Genomic DNA, 19,486 nt, shown 5'->3' with positions numbered 1-19,486 from the left:
TGTTTGTTTACATTATCGCTGGTCGCTGAGGGTCGGGCAGCCAGATTCGCCACGGGATGCCCCCTGTCCTTTCTATTTTTGGGCTCCAGTCGGCTAGGGGGGATTAGTGATTTCACAGATCATTTAGCCAATTACAAACATTTCGAAACTTTTCGAAAAACTAAAACTGAAACTGTTTTTTTATTCACATTGATTGGCAGCCAATATTCATTGCTTGGCTGAATTGCACAAGTGATTACATGTTAAAATAGCTTGAAAAGAGATACACATTAAATAGCACAACATTGACGATTAAAATTTAAATAGATTTAAAATTTTGTAGCTCAGGTCCATTAAAACCGAGGCGGACTATTTACAAATCTTGATTGCTGAGGCTTATTGCCTGAAACAGAAAAGGTTTCCTCAGTCGTTCAGTTCTGAACTTCGGAAAGGAGATGTGGTTTCCATTTCTCAGGGACCGCCGTGTGCTCTGGTGTCTGTCGCAGGGCATCAAAGAATGCAAAGTGTGGCTGACATGCCGCATTTGCTTGAGCAGAGTTTTTGCTGCAGTTTCCCGTCTGTCCTGGAGGGTGGAGAAGGGGGTTGTTTGAGTACTGTTGCCGTAGATGATTCTCGCCGCCCTTCTCTGTACAGCCTCAAGCGTGTTGTTCTGTTTTGTGTTACAGCCCACGTACACGACATTTGCATACTCTAACACAGGTCGTATCAGAGTCGTATACACAGTTTCCAGGTCCTCTGGTGGCATCCCGCCCTTCTTGAGCATGCGGAGAAAGTGAATACGGGTTGAGCCTTTCTTTGCCATGTGTAAGATTTGGCTGTCCCACCCAAGGCTGCGGTGACGTTTGAAGCCCAGATACGTGGCACATTCAACAACCGGGACTTCTTTGCCTCCAAGTGTGAGGGGAGGTGGAACAGGTGGATTTTTTGAAAAGCACAGTCTCAACTCATAGGACTTATCCCCGTTCATAATCATATTGTTCTTGTTCGCACAGGTGTCAAGTTGCGTAGCTTCCTCTTGCATAGTTGTGTCACGTGGTATTCGCGTGAACACACACACACCCAGACACCATTCATTAATTTAAAGAACAGTCCCAACATGCACCCAACATTCTGCAACATACATTACAATACCCGGAGGTACAAAATCTACGATTTTCCTTGTTTTTTTCTGTATCTGATTATGAAAACCACACAGTGTTTAGTTGTGTAGTTTTTGTAATCTCCAAGCAGATGCTTCGATGGCCTCTAAGACGGTATCAATTTTGCCAGGCAGTGTCCTTTGGCCAGACAGTTTTCGGATACTCTATGGCCAATTTGATACTGCCTTTGCGCCACCGATTATATTTTATCTGATAAATAGTTGTTCAACTACAGATCCCATGTCAGTCACTGACGACAAGTAGTTTGCAAATCTACCCAGTGGCTGTTTGTGTGAGTAACAGTTTTCTTGCGTATCTCATTATGCCTAACCTTCATCAACTAACGTCATTATGTCTATCACATGTACAGTAACTAAAGAGTGTACATTCAAATGGACGCACACGCGTTTAGAACTACGATTATTTGCACCAGAGATGTTAATGGTAACGTGTTTTTTTTTGTTTACGTGCTTTGCACTTTCGGAATAAATCTAAAATAAAATGATGCCTCGATATGCATGGGTGTTCTTTTATACCATGGTAATTGAGTCGCTTTGATCCGGCTTCGAGCTGGCTTGGAGCCGGATCAAAGCGAATCGACTCGGCTCGACAATTTTACCCTAGGCCCTGTTCATATGAAGTCAGTGAAGGCGCTTTACATGTGGTTCCCCTCGAAGCCGGTTTCAAGTGGCCCCATCTGAACGCTCCAAATCACATTGAAATCGATCCCAAACCACTTCTAGAGGTGGTTTCGAATCGGTTTGCCGCATCGCGATTTGCGTCTGAACGCAATGTGATTTCAATGTAACTTCACCTGGTCATGGATAACGGGGTGATATTCCTATATTTATATGCAATACCAATGTTTACGTGGCAGCGACTTAAAGAGCAGTAATGGTCAAATGATCTGTCCATTCTAGGACGAGCTTTACCGCTTCTGTCGGGATCACGTCGGCATTCGGCCGAGATACGCTGGGAGGGGGGCATCAGCGAGCAGGTCGTTGACCTCTGACATAAATAACACGCTACGTCGCGTGTTTTCATCAAACAATGAATGCAGTTTCGGAGAATCGTGATCGGGCACGGTTTAAAAGGAATGTATGGCACGTGGTCCAGATGTGAGGAATGCGAGTTACCCGAATCGCGGTTCGGGTAGTTTCATATCAGCAAGGCCCTAGTGGGAATGGGGCATTATTGAATGTTGTGATTCTCCGGGTGTGCAGCATGTCTATTTGGCCTCAGCAGGTTAATCTGCTGTAATAGCTCGTCCGCCGTTGGTCGCCTTGATGGATTAAATACCCAACATGACCTGATGATGCGGTACACCGGCAGCGGACAGTTCTGCGGCTGCTGCAGACGGACGCCTTTCCTCAGCAGCTCCAACAGTGTGCAGACGTCCGGGTGCATGGGACCGCCAGCGTAGCGCGGCTCCTCCCCAAAACTGGCGATCTCCCACAGCAACACGCCGTACGACCACACGTCACTCTCACACGTGTACACCCCGTCCCGTAACGACTCCACGGCCATCCACTTCAGCGGCAACAGCTCCTCCTCCCCGCCCTGCTCGGTGCGTTCGTACGCCGACGACATGTAGACGTCACGCGCCAGTCCGAAATCCGCGATCTTAGCTACCTTCCTGTCGCTGATGACGACGTTACGAGCCGCGATGTCCCGGTGGACGATCTTCAGACGTGCCAGCTCCGCTAACCCACAGGCCACATCAGAAGCGAAACCGAGACGCTCTAACAGTTTCCTATCCCCCGTGATCTTGCACTGTTCACGCAAAGTCCACAGGTACCGGCGTAGTTCTTCATTGCTCGCGTACTCTACCAGGATGTACTGAGGCTCCGACTTAGTCAAAACTCCATAAAGCTTCACCACGTTCGGGTGTCCCTCTTTGTCCTCGTGGATTCTCGCGAGTATGTGCATTTCTCGGCGAAAGTCGCGGAGAGCAGACGCTGTGATGCGGTCGGGCCGGATACTTTTAGCGGCGACCAAAACCTCGTAGCCTAATTCCGACACGTGAAGTCTTGCCCGTACGACATGGCCGAACTCTCCCTCCCCGATCATGTGCTCCAAGTGAACGTCCTCTTTATCTACTTCCCATGACGAAAGGGTTTCAATGACGGACGTCATTTCTAAATTCCCTGTTGGCTGTTCCGGTCCTCTTTTGCGTCGGCTAACCCGTTTAACCAGGACTCCAACTAAAATGCAACCGATTATAACAATGGTTGGAATAACGGACGCCAACACTACAACAACAACTTGGGTCTTCTTAGGAAGGAAGACGTTCTGACAAAACTCACCCGACTGTCCTTCAGCACAAATACAGCTGCCATTGACTGGATCACACAAGGCGTTGTTTTCGCAGTAACACCTCATGCTGCAGTTCCTTCCGAACGTGCCAGGGGCGCACTCGTGCTGACACCTGTCTCCGCGACGGCCGGCAGGACACAGACACCCCTCCCACCTGTCACACGTCCCTCCGTACTCACAGTCACACACCTGGCTGCAAACTTCCCCATGGTAGTTGGGTCGGCATTCGGTGGCGTTAAGTATAAAAGTCGCATTGAAATGTCGACCATCTCTAGCTTGGACCATACAAATATATTTGCCATTAGCTGATTCTAGGATCGGCTGAAAGCTGATAGAACTGTTCTGGACTGTCTTATTATTGATGGTTTTTGTGTAGTTATGTGTGTTTTCTGGTTGATAAGCCCAGGTCATATTTGCTACTTGTATGTGCGGAGCAAGGCAGGTCAAGGTCAAATTGGTAAAGATGTACTTCACGTCTGAATCGCCAGATGTCTCTGAAATAGCAACCTCGGGCCAGGGAACATCACAGGCCCTCCCTCTCCAGCCCGGACGGCACTTACAGGCACCGTTAAAGCCATGGCACCGGGCCCCGCTCTTACAAACACAGTTCTTGTCACAGTACACACCGTACCACCCCTCAGGACATCCTGTTACGTTGTACTGAAATGTAAACTCTATCAGAACTATCCCTCCGACGAACGTGGCGTTTGAGCTACATCGAAACCAGTATGGTAACGTGGACCGTATCTCATTCAACTCGAAAGCAAAGAAATAGCGGTCTATCTTGAATTTTCCACTATCTACCCACTGAGGCAAGTCGTTATCGAGAGTAGTGTCCAACAAAGTAATCCCTCCTTTACTCTTCCCCTTTCGGTCACGACATACGAATTCGACTCTACCTCTATGAGGAGGAGAATGGAGCACGGAGGAGAATATGACGTAGTCTCCACTTAACCTGCTTAAACTGATGACAAACTTTGCAGAACAATCTCCTTTTAAGTCCAAGTTAGCGGTGTTGTCTCTTGGTGCAGGGTACTGAAGATAGTCGTCGTAAGACGCAACTATTTCTCCATCAATGGTAGTATAAAATCCCTCGCTACTGAATACAGTATATTGCCCGTTCCTTTCTTTATCGAAAAGGACTGGCGTTTCACACTGTTTGTTATAGAATGGCGGGTATCCAGACACGTCTATGATTAAGATAACGAGGGTCACATACAAGACGTTCCTGTTCCCGGTGTTTGTCAGCTCCACGGTAAGGTTGTACCGCGATTGTAACCTGTAGTCCAGCGGAGCCGCTACGACCACCGCCCAGTCCTCAGCGCGAACCCCGAACCGTCCCCAATCGTCCCCCGTGGTGATGTTGGCTGACCAACACGTCCCGTTGTCGTCGTCTGCAGAACTAACCCGGCTGGCGGCAACAAGAGAATCTCTCAGCCGCACCACCGTGCTATTGACTGACGCATCCTCCGGGATTTCTGTGACATTTTCACCCGAAACTAAAAGGTCATGATAGACCTGGAAGCTATGTAAAATCTCTGCAAGCAGAAATACAGCACAGACCGTAGCACGTAGCACCATTTTCAATTTGTGTAGCTATTAGTTTTCTGGCACCACGTTTCCTTACAGTCAATATTTCCGGGTCAGTCCTTCATTTTTCTACCCACTTGAGGAAGTCACGTACTCTCACTGCTTTTTGTTCCTGTTCCCTCTTTGCTGCATGGAATCGCCTCTGCCTCATCAAACAGCGACTATAGGTAAAAGGCAAAACAACAATTGAAAGTATACTTTACAGCTCTTTGGTTACAGTTTTAGGACATACGTTTATTATTCTTATCACTGAAAGCAGTTATGAGCACCTCATTACTCCGTGAAGGAGGTCAGGACCTCCAGACGGAGTGTTGTGAAGAGCTGTTTTTTCGTGTTCGCAGTCAAAACACTGGGTTCTCTTTGTGTAATCGGCATGCAATTTTATACGCCGTCTGCGGGCATGCCCGTGTTGATGCACGAATGTGTATTTTTGCCGTTGCTGTTTTCGCGGTCAATTTAATATTTCAGATGCACCCCTACAATTAATTATGAGGCACATTGGAATGGTCCAGAAAAACCCGTTGTTTGGAATAGCGGTGGGGGGAGGTGGAACTTCATGCAGACGCGCGGAGGAGTCGATAAGTGGTACCATATGTTCGCGGTGCTGGCCGCAACTGTTGCTGAATTTTGGCCTGGAGAGTCGCGCTTGATACGTAACAGGAACGGTAAGACGGTGGGGCTGTCTTTGTTACTAGTGACACGACCATGCTAGTCCGATCTTTATGTGAATGCAATGATTGTGTGTGTGTAATTAAAATGAACTTCGAACTTGAAGCACAGTATCTTTACACGCCCTGGAAGCACTAATGGATTTAGGTCTTTTTATGTTTTATGGTTGTGACGTGCCCTCATTGTATTAACCGTTGCCTAATGGCCCCTAATGTCTGCACAGTAGGTCTGGCGTTGACGCCTGGGATTATTTTTGTTGCAAAATATAAAACTTCACGGAGGATTGTCACCTATGGCTTCTTGTTTACGATGTTAAGTTCATGCCGCCACCACCGTAGAGGACAAATACAGAACAGGACAATACTAATGTTCAATTTTAATTGAATTTAATTAGTATTAGTGTCAAAATTAGTATTGTCCTGTCAAAATTAGTATTGAGACTAGATCAACTTAAAAGTTGACCTAGTTTCATACCTTTTCGGGCTATCAAAACTAGTTCAGTGACAGTGATGGTGGGGTCGCCGAGTTTGTTTCCGAGTCATTTCATTCAAGCCTGAAGGCACAACGAAACACCTACACACCGAGAGAAGTGGATGCACACGGAAATGGTGCCTTTTTTTGAAAGACACCATTTCCGTGTGCATCCACTTCTGTTTAAAAACAGAACGTATATCCAGGCTACCATGTTGTTGTCGATGAGCGAACTATCGGTTAAGTATAGCGAGGTCGTAGATCGTACCTGGCATTCATTCGTAAGTTGGTGCGATCTATATAACGTTATACGACGTTTGTTGTTACTGAAACATCAGAGGCCATACTTGGCTAAACTCTGTGGTAGTTGTGAGACTACGAGTACGTCATAACTCACTTTTCCTCGTGGAATATGAATCTACAGACCGATGTTTGCCAGACCGATGTAGTTTACTGAGATGCGTCGTGTCCTTGGACGAGCGAGTTTCTGTTACTAACTATACAGACGACTAATTCTTCTCACACAGTATTTGCAGCTGTCGGCACATGGTTTTCATAAAGAGGTTATAACTACATGGCTACCGACTTTCTATGAGTTTCTTAAACCTTGCTCTCGGCGACAGAAAACAGCTTCTGAATTCATTCCCTAGAAATGGACAGGAATTCTTACCTGTGACAACGAAGTTTGCCATCTTGAATCTTGCAGACTAGAATGCTGATCTGTGACGTAGTCACTTCCGTCTGAAATCTCGTCCAACCTGCCTGCTAGCGCTCACCTGAGTTATACTACCAGAATGTCATTAGTGCCACTATAGACTGGGAGGGCACATGTGACGAAAGATAACTAGAAAGGTAACATTTGCAAAGCACTGAATTCATAATGTTTACCTTTGCATATGGTCTACTCTGCGCTTACTCCAACACATTTATATATGTGGTCAGACAGGAGTCTTAATCCCTCCTGGTATAAAATTGCAACATGATGAAACCCAACATTAAGTCATTGGCCTTATTTGTTTGGAGAAGAAGAAGAAACTGAGCAAAAACAATATTTCTTCCTTCGTTAAACATAAATACATGTATCAAAGACACAGGCTACTGACAGATTTTCCTACACTATTGTCAGGCTAAGCCTGTAATGGCTTACAAAAGATTGTTTCCTTTGGTATTGACATGCTTAGCCAGTCCAATAAGATTTTTTTCGTTATTGTCCTGTTAGTGAAATTTTCTTTTGACTATTGACAAAGCGGGAGGAACTACGGTCTAAGCTATTGACAAAGCCTGCCAGTTCCTGGAAGCTTTTTATTGCATGTTTATGCCTGAGGGCTAATTGCGAGGACATGAGTACTGGACATGATGTAGGACATGATGTATTGAGGAAATGTTATCATGTGCTATCATAAAGTTCTACTTCTACTAATCTAAGTTTTATCTTTACTTAAAACTAATAACATAATATAAATGTGACAGAGAGAGGATATGTAATACATAAGCAGAAAGGCTTTTTGGGGGTTGACTTCTGTGTCTCCAAAAGTCGCCACAACTAAAGGCACTAAAAGTATTATCTAACGTTTTGTATTGATATTATAGATAATGGGACGGAATGTGATGTTCATCATAACCTCAAACAGGTATGGATATCTGTATCTGTATTGCCAGTATTTAACTGTACCAAGGACATTATGTCCTTGACTGTACTGAGAGGATTGGATGATGTAGTCTAATCGTGTATTCCAGTTCCTGAAATTCTCCGCATACCTTCCACTACTCCGGCGTGTGCTGGGTCACACCTTTAATATCAATCAACTGTCAACACCACCTCCCACCCGCCACGAGACAGTTACTCTCCAAGCAGAGGTTGTGGGGGAATGATCGTTACCTTTTTATATATGGCCGTTTTTTTTCCTGATCCCCACCGTCGGTGGCCGCGGAGCTTCTCTGGCTAATGGATACTGCCTGGCCAATTTGATACTGTCTTTTTGCCACCGAGATCTGCTTGGAGATTACGAGACAGTCACTACATGGACATAAAACCTGTACCTAGCCCGTTGACCTGTGCCTAGCCCGTCGTGGCATGAATGTACAATAAAGGTATTTCATTTTTTTCAACAATAAAACTCCGTAACAAGTACAGTCAGACACCTAAAACAGTAGAGGACGTCTGTGTATTTTCCTAGTCATTGCATTTGCCTTGGTGAACAGCTGGCCAGGATGGGGATCTTCCTCATCTTTACATCACTGTTACAGCACTTCACCTTCAAGCTGCCAGAGGGCGCCCCTGAGCCTTCGTGATGTTTTAGTAACCAAGGAACTAGTTGAACGTTTACTTTGATACACAGGAACGCTTTCCTTAAATCAGGTGATGGTAATTGAATCGACCATACCACACGAGCAAAATGTATTGGAATCCATGTGTACTTCATTATAATTGTGATATCACCCATCATGTATCCTTACAGTTAATGATATGATATTAATCTTTATTGCATGTTCTTGCCCAGATGGGCTAAATGCACAAGAGGACATGCAGTATGCAAAACATGAGTATTGCATATACTGGGACGCTATATTCTAATGCTAATTGCTAGGAATTTATACATTATAACAATGCTATATACTACCTATCATCTACTGTTAGTTGCCCTTTCTTCTCTCTTTTTGAAACATTTGGAAACATAATAATTTATTACATAGTTTGTCTGCTATACATTCGTTCTTGCTTCATGAAGTGTTTGAATGTGTCCTGCTTTGACATTTCCTTGCATATCTTGTCTAAATGTAAAATATCGAATAGTTCTTGGCGTTCATCTTTATATAATGTACAGTCAAGTAGAAAGTGTATCTCGTTTTCAACATATAAATGATTACAGAATTCGCACGTTCTATCTTTCAGAGGGGTACGGCTATGCCTGCCGGATTCTATACGTAAGGGATGGTCACTAATGCGTGGAAGCTCCTTGGTTAATGTGAAGTCTGAAGTTGTCAGTAGTCCTTGTGAACACAATGCGTTATACACTTCCTGGAGGTTTGGAATCTAAGATTTCAAGAGCTACTTACTTCTTATTTAATTGGGTTACGTATTTGCTATGTTCAACTTGATGAAACAATTGTCTTTCCTTTTTATATATTGCTATTATCCAAGATACAAAATGTCATTATAATCCGTTCTAAGGGTAGCTTTCCTTTTTTAACTACTAATTTACATCGTGCATTTCCAAAAAGAGCTGCAAGGTATACGTACGTAGTGAACATTCTACAACCTCTTTTAGAAAGTAAAATGTACTTTAATATACTTATTACGTGACTGTGACACTAACTTAGGTATGATAGTTATTTTTCTGTCAAGTGAGATGAAGCAAGTCATATGAAATTCAGAGTTTTATTTTTTATTTCCTTTAAAATTCCTTGTGAGCAGGACTGAAAAATGAAAACATTTGTTGCTGACTTCTCTGGTTAGAATAAAAGATTTTCCCGCTTATGACTTATGTCATTGAATCTGACAATTAAATTACTACACTTATAGTTCTTCATTGGCTACTAACAGGGGTTTCTGCTCTTCTTAATCTAAAAGAAACTCCACACTGTATTTTGATAATGCTTATGATTCAGACCTATGTATTACTAATTCACCGTACTTGTCGTTATCCATGGGATTATTCTGTTACACTAAAAGGATCATCATTATCCCTTCCTTTGTTGATCACTAAATGTAATGTACCAGAATTTGATTTCTCAATATGCATTCATACAATGTTGTCTATTGTAGAACAATGCCTATTTCTGGAATATAACATTATCATTGCTGGAGCATGACATACACAGCTGCTGGCCTTGTAGGTTGGACCAAGATACTGCAATATTTATAAGGCCACACCAGTTAAATTTCTTGGTTAACGGATTCGCCCGCTTCATTTTTTTCTGATTTGCAAAAAAAAAAAAAAAATTCAGAATCAACTGCAAAATGCTCATATTTTGCCCTGAACAGTTGAAAACAGTCCTTTTCTTCCTAGTTGTTACAGTTATTCCATCTTTCAATGCAGTGGTATCATTAAAAGTTCAACATTCATTGTTTAAATTTTGAACCAGCCTGGTGTGTTGACTTCATGGCTCCTATCCTACCATTTTGGGCCATAATAGGATGCCTAGGCCTATTTTTATTTATTTTTATTTTGCCCGCCCGCTCCATTATTTTTCTAGAAATGTCCGTTAACCAAGAAATTAAATTGGTGTGGCCTAAGGCTTCTTAAAATGTATGTTTTACATAACTACAGTTCAAGTTTAAATACTTCTGAACTTGCAGGCAGTATAATGAATCTGTGAAAAGACAAGAGTATGCTTTTGTGATGGTTGAATAATACAGGAAGTGTGTATGTTTGGCATAAACATGTAATGATGTTAATCAAAGAAGGCTATCACTGATGAGTATAATAAAAAATGTCATATTTTAGGGGCATTTAATGTAAGCAACTAAAATACATGCTCTCATTTACTCTAATCACAATATATATTTTAGATACAGATTTTGTTCCTGTGTATGAGCATGCGGTGCTGAGTGAGTGAGTGAGTGAGTATGAGGGAGCCTCACAACTATGAAAAGACAAAAGTATGCTTTTGTGATGGTTGAATATTAGGTGTACATTTGGCAGAACCCAACACAATTGGTGATAATAGTAGGGGCACAAATGTGGGCCTCAGTGATACCTTGCACATCCAAGGAAAAAGCATAATGTTTTGCTTTAAGCATAATGGCTCTTGGTACCTTTACTAGGATTCGTTGTATCATTAACAGCTAGCATCATTCATAATAAGACTTTCTGATGTTAAGCTCTGCCAATAGGTGAATAAAAAAGTGATGACTACCCTTCCTTCATATTGCATTACTGCTATTATTCCCATGGAGAGAGCTCAGGTTTTCTCAGTATTTTCAGACAGATGTTCTTGTACTGTTGGAAGGCGTCTTCAAACCCGTCTCCTTGTACGGTGACTTTACCCAGGATGTTCCCAGAGTCGCCCGCCTGTACGATGTCGCGGTCCGGGTCCACGATAATCCTCACGTTCCCTAACCCATCCTCGATGACGCCAGCCGCAGCGTCAAAGTCTACAAGCTCCTTGGCTTTCCCCGACGCAAAAGTTTGTATGTACCCTACCAGACTGTATCTGCCCGTGGGACGTGGTACTGTTGGGCGCACACCTCGCAGGAGGTCCAACTGCAAACACACCGAATCCCCGCCCGGTAAGCAGTGTGAGTACAGCTGAGCCAAGGTCAGGGACATGCAGGCGTTGATTTCAAGCAGCTTGAAGTCTCCGTCTTTGGTGAGGAAGAATTCCAAGTGGGCTTCCTGGTTGTCAAACCCATGTCCAATCATCCTGTTCAGGACTTTGTCGTAAGCCTGCCACAAGCGAGACTGCAGCTTGTCAGAGAGACAAGATGGACTAGCAAATCCGAGGATGCACTCAGGCCTGCTTTTGAAGTACAGGTTGTCACAGATAGCCCAGTGGATGATCTCCCCATTGTAGACACATCCATCCACTGTGAAGAGTTCTCCTTGGATGTACTTTTCCACCACCGCCATGTTACTATTAGCCAGAGGGTATTTCTTGAGGTCAACATATTTCTCAATGTAGTTCCTCATTAAGCTGGAATCAAACACTTCTCTCATGACCACCTGGGTGCCAAACTTGCGCAAGTCACCTGCTGCCTGTAGCAGCTCCTCTACTGTGTTGACTTTCTTTACCCCTGTAGATCGTAAGGAAGAGGCAGGTTTTACAATAGCAGGGAGGCCAATGTCCTGTATCACTCTGAGTGCATCTTCTTTTAGGCGAGGAGAGTCCAAGTCTAAACCCTCGTGAGGTATAGGGTCAGGGTCGAGGACTTTTTGTGTGTAATACTTGTTCATACACAAGAACACTGACTCCACACTGGGACCGCGGAGATGGGGGAATTCTTGAACGAGCGCCGCGTGAACGACCGTGGCCGGTTCTGTCATGCTGAGAACCATGTCAACGTCCCCTCTTGCCTTGCACTTGTCCACATACGACAGCATGTCGCGCTGTCCGTCGGTGAAGTAGCAGCTGCCCAGGCTGTACGCGTCGTCCCAGATAAAGTTGTACAGCCCCGAGGCTGCAGCGCCCTCGGAGGAACTGCGGGTGAGCGGGCTGGCGAAGGGAACCAGGACGGTCAGGGGGCGGTCTACCATCTTTGCTCCTGCTCGGCACGTGCCTGTGGGGATGCTGCCAACACCTGAAGATTGGCAATGAAATATAAATATAAAAAATCATAGAACTGTGGAAATATGCCAAACTACTTCATGAATGGTTTTTGACAGACTGAATAAAAGGTTTATACACAGTGTAATATTGATCGAGGGTAAAAATCATAAACTGAAGTTAAAATCACCTAATTATAATATTACAGATTGTGTTATATTGTGTTTTGTTGTATTTGTATTGTGTTTTGTTGTGCATTTTGTTGTGATGTTTTGTATTCTAGTTGTATTGTGTTGTGATGTGTTGTATTTTTTATGATGTGTTGTATTGTGCATCGATGTGTTGTGGTGTATTGTATTATGATGTGCTGTATTGTGTTGTGATGTGTTGTATTGTGTTGTGATGTGTTGTATTGTGATGTGTTGTATTGTGTTGTGATGTGTTGTATTGTGTTGTGATGTGTTGAGCTGATGTGATAATTGATGTGTTGTATTGTGTTGTGATGACGTATGTTGTATTAACATATGTTGTGATGTGTTGAGTTGATGTGATATGGTGTGTTGTATTGTGTGGTGATGCCGTGTGTTGTATTGTGTTACAATGTGTTGTGATGCCATGTGTTGTGATGTGTTTTGATGACGTGTGGTGTATTGTTGTGATGTGTTTTGATGATTTGTGTTGTATTGTGTTGTGTTGTGACAACGTGCGTTGTATTGTGTTGTGATGTGTTGCAGTTGATGTGTGTTGTATTGTGTTGTGATGTGTATTAATGTGATGATGTGTGTTGTATTGTGCTATGATGTGTTGAGTTGATGTGTTTCTATAGCAGTACTGAACTGTGTTCCAAATTCTTACATCTTGAGATTCTACCCTACAGCAAATTCATCCACAAATTCTGTCAAACTGGAAACTTGATGCCTTTCCAAGTTTTGGCAATAGTGACAAAAGAGAAAAAAGTAAATAAAATAAATCCTTATTTATCATAGCCTGGGTGCCATCCTTGGTAATTTTCTGCAGAAAGAATTGTCAAATGAAGTTCAAAGCTACAAGAAGCCAAATAGTATGGCACCATGACTGCATCTACCCATCCCCATCTCTGAGGACCCTTTCCCCTTTCTCTTTCTCTCCCTTAGCCTCTACCAGGCACCGCGGATCGCTGGAAAAATAGTCGAAATTGGCCGGAATAAAGGGATAGTATACCAGAGAAGATCCCAGGCCATAGAAGATCCAATTTGTGACCCACGGATTGGATCTTCTATGGCCCGGGATCTTCTCTGGTATACTATATCCCTTTATTCTGGCCAATTTCTACTATTTTTCTAGCAATCCGCGGTGCCTGGTAGAGGCTATCTATCCCTATCTTCCCTCTTTCTCCCCCCTCTCTCCCTCCCTCGCTCTTTCTCCTTCCTTTTCTCCTATAATAACCATCTTGGGGCTATTAGTGACACATTGACACACATCTGCATGTCCCCCAGACCCCCTGGACTGCAACAATAAAACCTTTGTTTTCATGCTGTAACGAGGAGGATAGCAGATAACACCTGGCCTGATCACATGATAGTTTATTTTCACATGTCACCTACTGTTGTCTAGTAAGTTGTCTGCCTGGTAAAAGGGTAATTTGGGCATGGCTTAACGTGATAACGTTCTGTGTTCGGAATTGACTAACAATGGCTCCAAATTGAGATTTTGTGTCCACATCCAACACTACGAAGAAGAGTCCTAAACCTAAGTTACTGTTCGCCTTAAAGATCTTACAACTTTGATTACTGACACAAATCATATAACGTTATATATATTCACACACGCAATAATACCTACCTCAATGCCCATGTTTGTCTGACTATATCCTCTACAAACAACAGTGTGCTTTTTCCAACCTTTCGCGGGCCCCATTGATTTTTTCCCCGCGCCGGATCCAGAAATAAGCCCTGAGTTACTACCCACGCTCACCTGAGTTTATCCTAGACACACGGCGTGGTTCCACTGCTAGCAGCATTTTGCAAATCTCTGTAAGAATTCTACGGGGCATCCGGTTGAAAGCATCCTACTACTAGCCTAGTGTGTTGTGATATGTATGTAGATGACCCCAGATGACCCGGCATTCCGGTTGATTGCATCAGTTTACGTAGCCAATGACAAGACAACGTTGTGAAGGCGTTGTCTCATCATCAGCCAATCAGATGGCTTGTTTCGTGGGTGTAGTTGTCAGGTGGGGAAAACGTGTCACGAGACAGATCCACTGTGTCGCAGTGGCTCATTGCCTATTGTGGTTGAAATTGTAGGATTGTAGTATTCTCCAAGCAGATCCTACGGTGGCAAAACAGGAATGTTCACTAGCCTTCGGTAGCAAACATTTGATAAAGAGACAAAAACATTTATCATTACCTCCGGGGAAGGAGATATCCTTCCGCGAGGAGGTTTTACTATGGTTCGAAACATTTCTGTCAGCAGCTGTTTCTCGCGATCGGCTGGACGGATTTGTCTGTGGTTCGGTATACGTATTGCTATTGTGCTGCAGATGATGCAGAACGTTTTTGTTTAATTGCATATGTGTTTATGGGCGTCGAAATAAAAGGTTTTTAAGTGCTCCGGACACCCCCGCCATGCTGAAAATGGTAATTACCATGTTGTTAAGGAATGGGGCGGTTGCAGTTTTGGGTCTTAGCATTCAAAAGGGGTCAAACAGAGGGGTGTCTGGTTCCGATAAAAATTTTGGGTGACGGCGCAGCAATGACGGCGCCGGATGACGGCGGGGGTAATGTCGCGGGTGACGGTGCAGGCTGTCAGACTGTGAGACACGTTAATCAACAGTCCATACCGAACCAACCGTCAGTAGCCATCAAACACATACAAACATATTACGCACATAACTTTCATACTACACACAAACAAATAACCTAAACCAATAGAACACAAAAAAACCCGGAGGTTTGAAATCTACGATTTCCCTTGTTTTTGTCAAAATTGATATAAGAAAACAAGATATATCAAGATAATATGTGGACATAAAACTAGTTCCACGACCTCATACCTTCGCCAAATAATGTTAACCTTTACGATTTTGTTTTGATTACCAAGATTTTATGAGATGGATCTAAAGAAGGAGCCTTGGGTTGCAGCACACTGGACACAGCATGAACAGCCGAGAGAAACTGATCTTGCGTCAATGCTGCTGCAAAATGGAGCCACCCATGAGGTATAAAGCCCCGGTCACACTGGCCGAACTTTGCTGGAGCGTTCCTTGAACGTTGAAAAAAATTCATCACCGCTCGAAACCGCTCACTACCGTTAAACGGAAATTGGCCCCCGTTAAAGCAACGCTGTGTTCGCCCGGCCACCGCTGATGTTTCTGGAGGGGCCCTCCTACCGCTCCGAAAGTTTTGAGCTGCACAAAATATTGCGAGCGGTGAGGAGGGGGCAATTTTCCGCCCCGGCAAAGTTCACACCCGCTCCACCAACGCCCAGTCAAAGTTTGGCATCGCTAGGCGAAAGTTCGTGGACGCTTGGGTCCGCTAGGCCAACGCAGAAATCTTGAACGCTGGACCACCGCTGCTTCGCCAGCGTTGCCCGGGCGGCGATTAAACGTTGCACAAACTTCGCTGGAGCGGTTGGAAGCGTTTTACGAGCGGATACGGGGTTGCTGGAACGGTGTCGTGCGTTGAAGCAGCGATCCATGTCGGCAATGAACTTTGGTTTGGCGTTGGTATGGAGATGTCAGAGCGTTGACGAGTGTTGTCGAAATTTGGACCCCGTCCCAACCGTTAAAGGAACGCTCCAGCAAAGTTCGGCCAGTGTGACCGGGCCTTAAACCGCATGCGCAGAACGCCGCTATACCAACGCTCGCGTCACCGCTAAACCAACGCTCGCCACCGCTAAACCAACGCTAAAGCAACGCCGGCTTCAGCGGTGCACCGCTAAGCCAACGCCCGTGTTTTCATTTCCCCCCCACATTTTGGGCGCGGTGACGAGCGTTGTCGAAATTCGGCCCCCGTCCCTACCGTTCAAGGAACGCTCCGGCAAAGTTCGGCCAGTGTGTACGAAGGCCCATAGGTACACTTAGCATTTTTTATTCCACTTTGTATTTTCTATGGGTACTTTGTATTTTCTATGGGTACTTTGTATTTTCTATGGGTACTTTGTATTTTCTATGGGTACTTTGTATTTTCTATAGGTACTTTGTATTTTCTATGGGTACTTGTTTTTTTCTGTGGGTACTTTGTATTTTCTATGGGTACTTTGTATTTTCTATGGGTACTTTGTATTTTCTATGGGTACTTTGTATTTTCTATGGGTACTTTGTATTTTCTATGGGCCTGTTTAATGGTAGACCGAACCAAACAAAAAATAATAACCCAATGAAGGGCGCACAAAACGATAAATCGTACAAGACGATAAAAATACCGCTCTACCCGGCGAGATCACTGAGACCCCACCAGGTAAGCACACCGGAGTACCCGTTTTTAATTGGGGTATAACAAAATCAAAAAAAGAGTGAAAACTAGACAAGAGAGACAGGAGGTTTTTTAACTATTTTCTTTTTTTTTTCAACTTTTCGACGTGACAGAGACATAGACAAAGGAAGGGGAATAGAAAAAGGATGTGCCAAGCTACCCACGACAGGTTACTGTCCAAGTGCTCCCACCAACCCACTCCTGCCAACTTGACACATCAAAATAAAATAATGACATAAAAGACAGACATTTCACAACAAAAAACTGATACGAGTAGAAGGGAACGGGGGATTAAAACCGCAGGCGTAGTTTTCCCCCTACGACCTTCGCCCAACGTACTGAAGAGCACCACTGTGCTCGGAAAGCTGCCTCACCAAGGCGTACAAAGTCTAGCTTCAGTCTTGAGCGGAGGCACTCCTTGATGTACGGCACTATCTCAACGTGGGTTATAAACGTTTTGTCAAAGAGTGCCTCACATCTCGAGGACCAAATCCGTTTCCTCGCGATAGCGATGACGTAGATTATGACATCTCTCTTACACTTTGGCCAGGAGGTTGGCACAATACCGAAGATGACCATATGTTTATTGACAATATCCATCTCCTGATGAAGCCCTCCACCCATGTCCATGTGAGTAACACTTCGTTACAGGACCACATCACGTGGTCCATTGTTTCGAATCCATTGCAATTGTTCCTCGGACATGTGCCCGAGTGGATAAACCTCCACTTAGAGTACAGCAGAGCATTCGTCTTAAGGGCATGGTGGGCAACCAGCCACGCCGTGTCACCGGAGTACCTACAGACACGTCTGTGTGTACTTCGCGAAGTTTTTTTGGTGGCTGGCGAAGCGACATTCATTTTGCTTTGATGTGGATGCTCCCATTTTTATTATGGGCGGTATATTTCTGTTTACCATTCCAGGCAACTAAATTTATTTTGAACCTATTAAAACATAATATACTTTACACTTTAAGAAAATTTTGTTTGCTTTGCATGCAATGTTCCACACGTTTATTAATTAGGAGTATCAAATAGTGATTATTACATCCTGGCATAGATTATGTTAATGTAGACACAGGACCATACTATTTTCGGGGGTGCTAGGACATATTGTTCAGACTTCCGTCAACATTTCCGTAGCGATATATGGTAAATCACTTCCTCGCTGAATGTAAATTACTCCTTTGTATTAAAAAAAGCCCGTAATCTAAAGCGAGGGTTCATTGCCAATGTTGGGAAAAAATTGCATTGCGGTTTGCTGCCCTCCTACCAACCGCGAACGTTCATCACATGCAGTTTACGCAGGAAATGTGGACAATATGCCGTTTCAGTAAATAACCTGACATCTAAAATTGTTCATTTATGAAGTGCAAAAGCGTGAAACATAGGCCGTAAGCCATGGAGGTCGTTGACCTTTGTTGGGACGCCCCCCTCCCCACAAAAGTGCCAATTCATGTCACTACAGCACACATGTAGCTTACCACACGATTAGACGGTCAACCTAGAGTGTAATTTGAGTTTCTGTGAATATTTCAACAATTTTAGATGTCAGGTTATTTACTGAAACGGCATATTGTCCATATTTCCTGCGTAAACTGCATGTGATGAACGTTCGCGGTTGGTAGGAGGGCAGCAAACCGCAATGCAATTTTTTCCCAACATTGGCAATGAACCCTCGCTTTAGATTACGGGCTTTTTTTAATACAAAGGAGTAATTTACATTCAGCGAGGAAGTGATTTACCATATATCGCTACGGAAATGTTGACGGAAGTCTGAACAATATGTCCTAGCACCCCCGAAAATAGTATGGTCCTGTGTCCACATTAACATAATCTATGCCAGGATGTAATAATCACTATTTGATACTCCTAATTAATAAACGTGTGGAACATTGCATGCAAAGCAAACAAAATTTTCTTAAAGTGTAAAGTATATTATGTTTTAATAGGTTCAAAATAAATTTAGTTGCCTGGAATGGTAAACAGAAATATACCGCCCATAATAAAAATGGGAGCATCCACATCAAAGCAAAATGAATGTCGCTTCGCCAGCCACCAAAAAAACTTCGCAAAGTACACACAGACGTGTCTGTAGGTACTCCGGTATGCTTACCTGGTGGGGTCTCTGTGATCTCGCTGGGTAGAGCGGTATTTTTATCGTTTTGTACGATTTATCGTTTTGTGCGCCCTTCATTGGGTTACTATTTTTTGTTTGGTTCGGTCTACCATAAAAAAGGCCCATAGAAAATACAAAGTACCCATAGAAAATACAAAGTACCCATAGAAAATACAAAGTGGAATAAAAAATGCTAAGTGTACCTATGGGCCTTCCTAAGTGTGACCGGGCCTTAACTAAAACAGTCTTTAGGTGCCAAAGCAAACGGGTTGTTCTGACAAGACATTGGCCGTTATACTGAAATTGTAGAATTGACCAGTCGTACTGTTTGCGAAATATACTTATGTGATTATATATCAATTATATCTTTTTAATCATCTGTAACGGATACATGAAATATTAAGCAAGCCGTGATAGAATTGCTTTTGAATAGGTAAATGATTTGTTTTATATTATAAATGAATGTTACTTTTAAATATTTGTAATATAACCTGCAATTCAGCCGTTTCTCAGTCTGAATAA

General features: G+C 43.6%; 2 protein-coding genes across 2 annotated transcripts; both read right to left on the bottom strand.

Annotated features, from left to right (window-relative positions):
• Positions 1-2,248: 2,248 nt before the first annotated feature.
• Positions 2,249-5,036, bottom strand: LOC109466364. The gene has a single exon (XM_019764075.1). The coding sequence runs from the start codon at positions 5,034-5,036 to the stop codon at positions 2,331-2,333; it is 2,706 nt and encodes a 901-aa protein (XP_019619634.1). The 3' UTR covers positions 2,249-2,330.
• A 5,323-nt stretch (positions 5,037-10,359) lies between these two features.
• LOC109466379 lies at positions 10,360-14,517 on the bottom strand. The gene is made up of 2 exons (XM_019764092.1): positions 14,346-14,517; positions 10,360-12,426 (listed from the first exon to the last, which is right to left on the bottom strand). The coding sequence occupies exons 1-2, from the start codon at positions 14,422-14,424 to the stop codon at positions 11,072-11,074; spliced, it is 1,434 nt and encodes a 477-aa protein (XP_019619651.1). The 5' UTR covers positions 14,425-14,517; the 3' UTR covers positions 10,360-11,071.
• Positions 14,518-19,486: the final 4,969 nt, after the last annotated feature.

The sequence above is a fragment of the Branchiostoma belcheri genome, unplaced genomic scaffold (assembly GCF_001625305.1).
Source record: "Branchiostoma belcheri isolate BF01 breed outbred unplaced genomic scaffold, Haploidv18h27 scaffold164, whole genome shotgun sequence".
Taxonomy (NCBI): Eukaryota; Metazoa; Chordata; class Leptocardii; order Amphioxiformes; family Branchiostomatidae; genus Branchiostoma; species Branchiostoma belcheri.
This window is presented reverse-complemented; position numbering and strand designations above follow the sequence as displayed.

Excerpts from the sequence above, each read along its gene's own strand:
- LOC109466364 (XM_019764075.1), bottom strand. The coding sequence starts at position 5,036 with ATGGTGCTACGTGCTACGGTCTGTGCTGTATTTCTGCTTGCAGAGATT.
- LOC109466379 (XM_019764092.1), bottom strand. The coding sequence starts at position 14,424 with ATGCCCCGTAGAATTCTTACAGAGATTTGCAAAATGCTGCTAGCAGTG. Across the intron at positions 12,427-14,345 it reads TGTGTCTAGGATAAACTCAG|GTGTTGGCAGCATCCCCACA; the intron begins GTGAGCGTGGGT and ends GCCAATCTTCAG.